Source organism: Meleagris gallopavo, chromosome 1, assembly GCF_000146605.3.
Source record: "Meleagris gallopavo isolate NT-WF06-2002-E0010 breed Aviagen turkey brand Nicholas breeding stock chromosome 1, Turkey_5.1, whole genome shotgun sequence".
NCBI classification, from domain to species: Eukaryota; Metazoa; Chordata; class Aves; order Galliformes; family Phasianidae; genus Meleagris; species Meleagris gallopavo.
In genome coordinates, this window is record NC_015011.2 from 146,900,753 (window position 1) to 146,902,723 (window position 1,971).

General features: G+C 53.1%; 1 protein-coding gene across 1 annotated transcript; it reads right to left on the reverse strand.

Moving 5' to 3' along the window:
* Positions 1-260: 260 nt before the first annotated feature.
* Positions 261-1,062, reverse strand: LOC104917449. The gene has a single exon (XM_010728693.2). The coding sequence runs from the start codon at positions 1,044-1,046 to the stop codon at positions 282-284; it is 765 nt and encodes a 254-aa protein (XP_010726995.1). The 5' UTR covers positions 1,047-1,062; the 3' UTR covers positions 261-281.
* Positions 1,063-1,971: the final 909 nt, after the last annotated feature.

Here is a 1,971-nt window from a genome sequence, read left to right on the forward strand (position 1 = left end):
TATTTATTGACATGATTTTGACTTCATCCCTTGCTCTCTTTGCTGGGAGAGAACCTCCCACACCCACCACCACACAAGATGGAATCAATAGCCAGTCACTTGGCCATTCCTGATCCGATATAACTATGACATCTGCCCCAGAATCCACGAGTGCAATAATAAATATAGATCGTGGGCCTGCGTAGTCGGGGGGGTAACTCCCCAGCATACGAGGCCACGATGTTAACAAGGGGCCGATCCTGACAATCCAGTGTCAGCGCCACTGTGGGTGCATGATGAATTCAAGGGGAGGACCTGGGGTTGGCCCAGTCATAGGAATGGGGGAGGGGGACCCTCCCACCTCCGTTTCCCTGCTGGTGTCCATCTCTCCTCAGCATGCTCTTACTTGGGCACTGGCAGGTGGTATGGCCACGGCCTCCGCAATTCCAACATATTGGCTCTATTGGCCCCCTGGCCAGGCCCTGCAATTCCCGCGCACCATGCACAATCGGACAATTTGCCTTAATGTGACCCTCTTGGCCGCACCCATAACATGGCCCCTGGGGCTGTTGTGTCCCAACTGCAGCGACAATAGCCGCTGCCAACCCTTCATTGGTCAGAGATTCTGTCTTTTGTTTATCCAGAATATATTTGATCATCTCCCCAGGCGTACTAAGTTGTGGGGCAGTACGGAGAAGTTCCCTGACTTCTAGCTGGCCTTGCTGCTGGAGATAGTCCATAATAACTGGACCTTGGGCTGATTTCAGGAGTTCTGACCCCTGTATGGCCTTCAGGAGCTTGTCCACAAAAGCAGAGAATGATTCCGTTGGCCCCTGGATCACTTTGATCCAAGGGTCCACAGGCTCCACACCCTTGGCTACTCTCTTAAACGCTTGAATCATCACGTCTGTAGCCGCTATAAGCTCCCCTGGCCTGAGCCTGGCTGCTTGTCCCTGGGGGGTCTCCATTCCCCTAACCATTCCCACCAAGCGCATTAACGAGGACCCATGTAGTGGGTGGTCGGGACATGATTCCGCAGCCCCTATAGCCGCTCGTAATCCTGTCATCCACTCTGAGGACCATAATGTATACTGTACTGGAGACGCATCAAATTCGTTATGTCGTGAGGGAGAAGGAGACCTACAGATGTCACGGCCTCTAAGGCGTTCAGGGTGAGGGGTGAGTTCAAGCCTCACTTCTCCACGCAGTCTAGCAGGAGGGTAATGCCCTTTGAATCAAGAGGTACCCACTCAGGGTTTCCTCCATTGTTTACAGCAACCAGGAAAACTTCCAGCGACCTTCCCTCATCTATCAGACTAGACCTGATCTTTCCCCAGTCTGTTAGTGTGCCTCTCTTAGTTTCCCAGAATGAAGTTGCTTCAGCCTCCCCCCCACTGTTCTCTTCCCTCAGCTCCGTGTCAGGCTGATAAAGCATCCGCGCTTCACCTCCCCTCCCTGCCCCCTTCGGCTCAGTCCTTGACTGATAAGAAGTTATCTGCCAAGGAGACTCCTGATTGGCCGTGCATTCTCTCATTTCCTTAAAAGGATATTGTGGCCACTGTAGTCGAATGGATGGGTGTAGGTATGGCAGTGGGTGGTCAGCATCTTGTCCCCCTCCATCAGGCACAGGCAGGGCAGTTGGCAGCAGTTGAGCGCAGTCGCCATCTTGTCTCCCTTCACCAGGTATGGCACCGCACGGACACCTAAAAGGTATATCACTCCCTACATCCTCCCCTTTATTCCGGAGAGCATTAGCACTCTCACCCCGACTCCTCCTATCTCCACCAGCTGCTATAGCCACGCCTCCTGCTCCCCCCGCCAACAGGGCAAGCCCAAGAAGCTGCCGAGCAGCTCCCGTCTCCTCCTTTGTTGTTTTTAATATCCCTAGCACCAAACCCCATGTTTTAAGCTCTGCACCCAATTGGGCATTCATCGTGTGCTGCACAAGCAGCAAAGTAATCTCATCCCACTTCTAGGGATTCAAAATATCCC

Bases quoted from the DNA above. Each gene is read 5' to 3' on its own strand.
- LOC104917449 (XM_010728693.2), bottom strand. From the start codon at position 1,046: ATGACAGGATTACGAGCGGCTATAGGGGCTGCGGAATCATGTCCCGAC.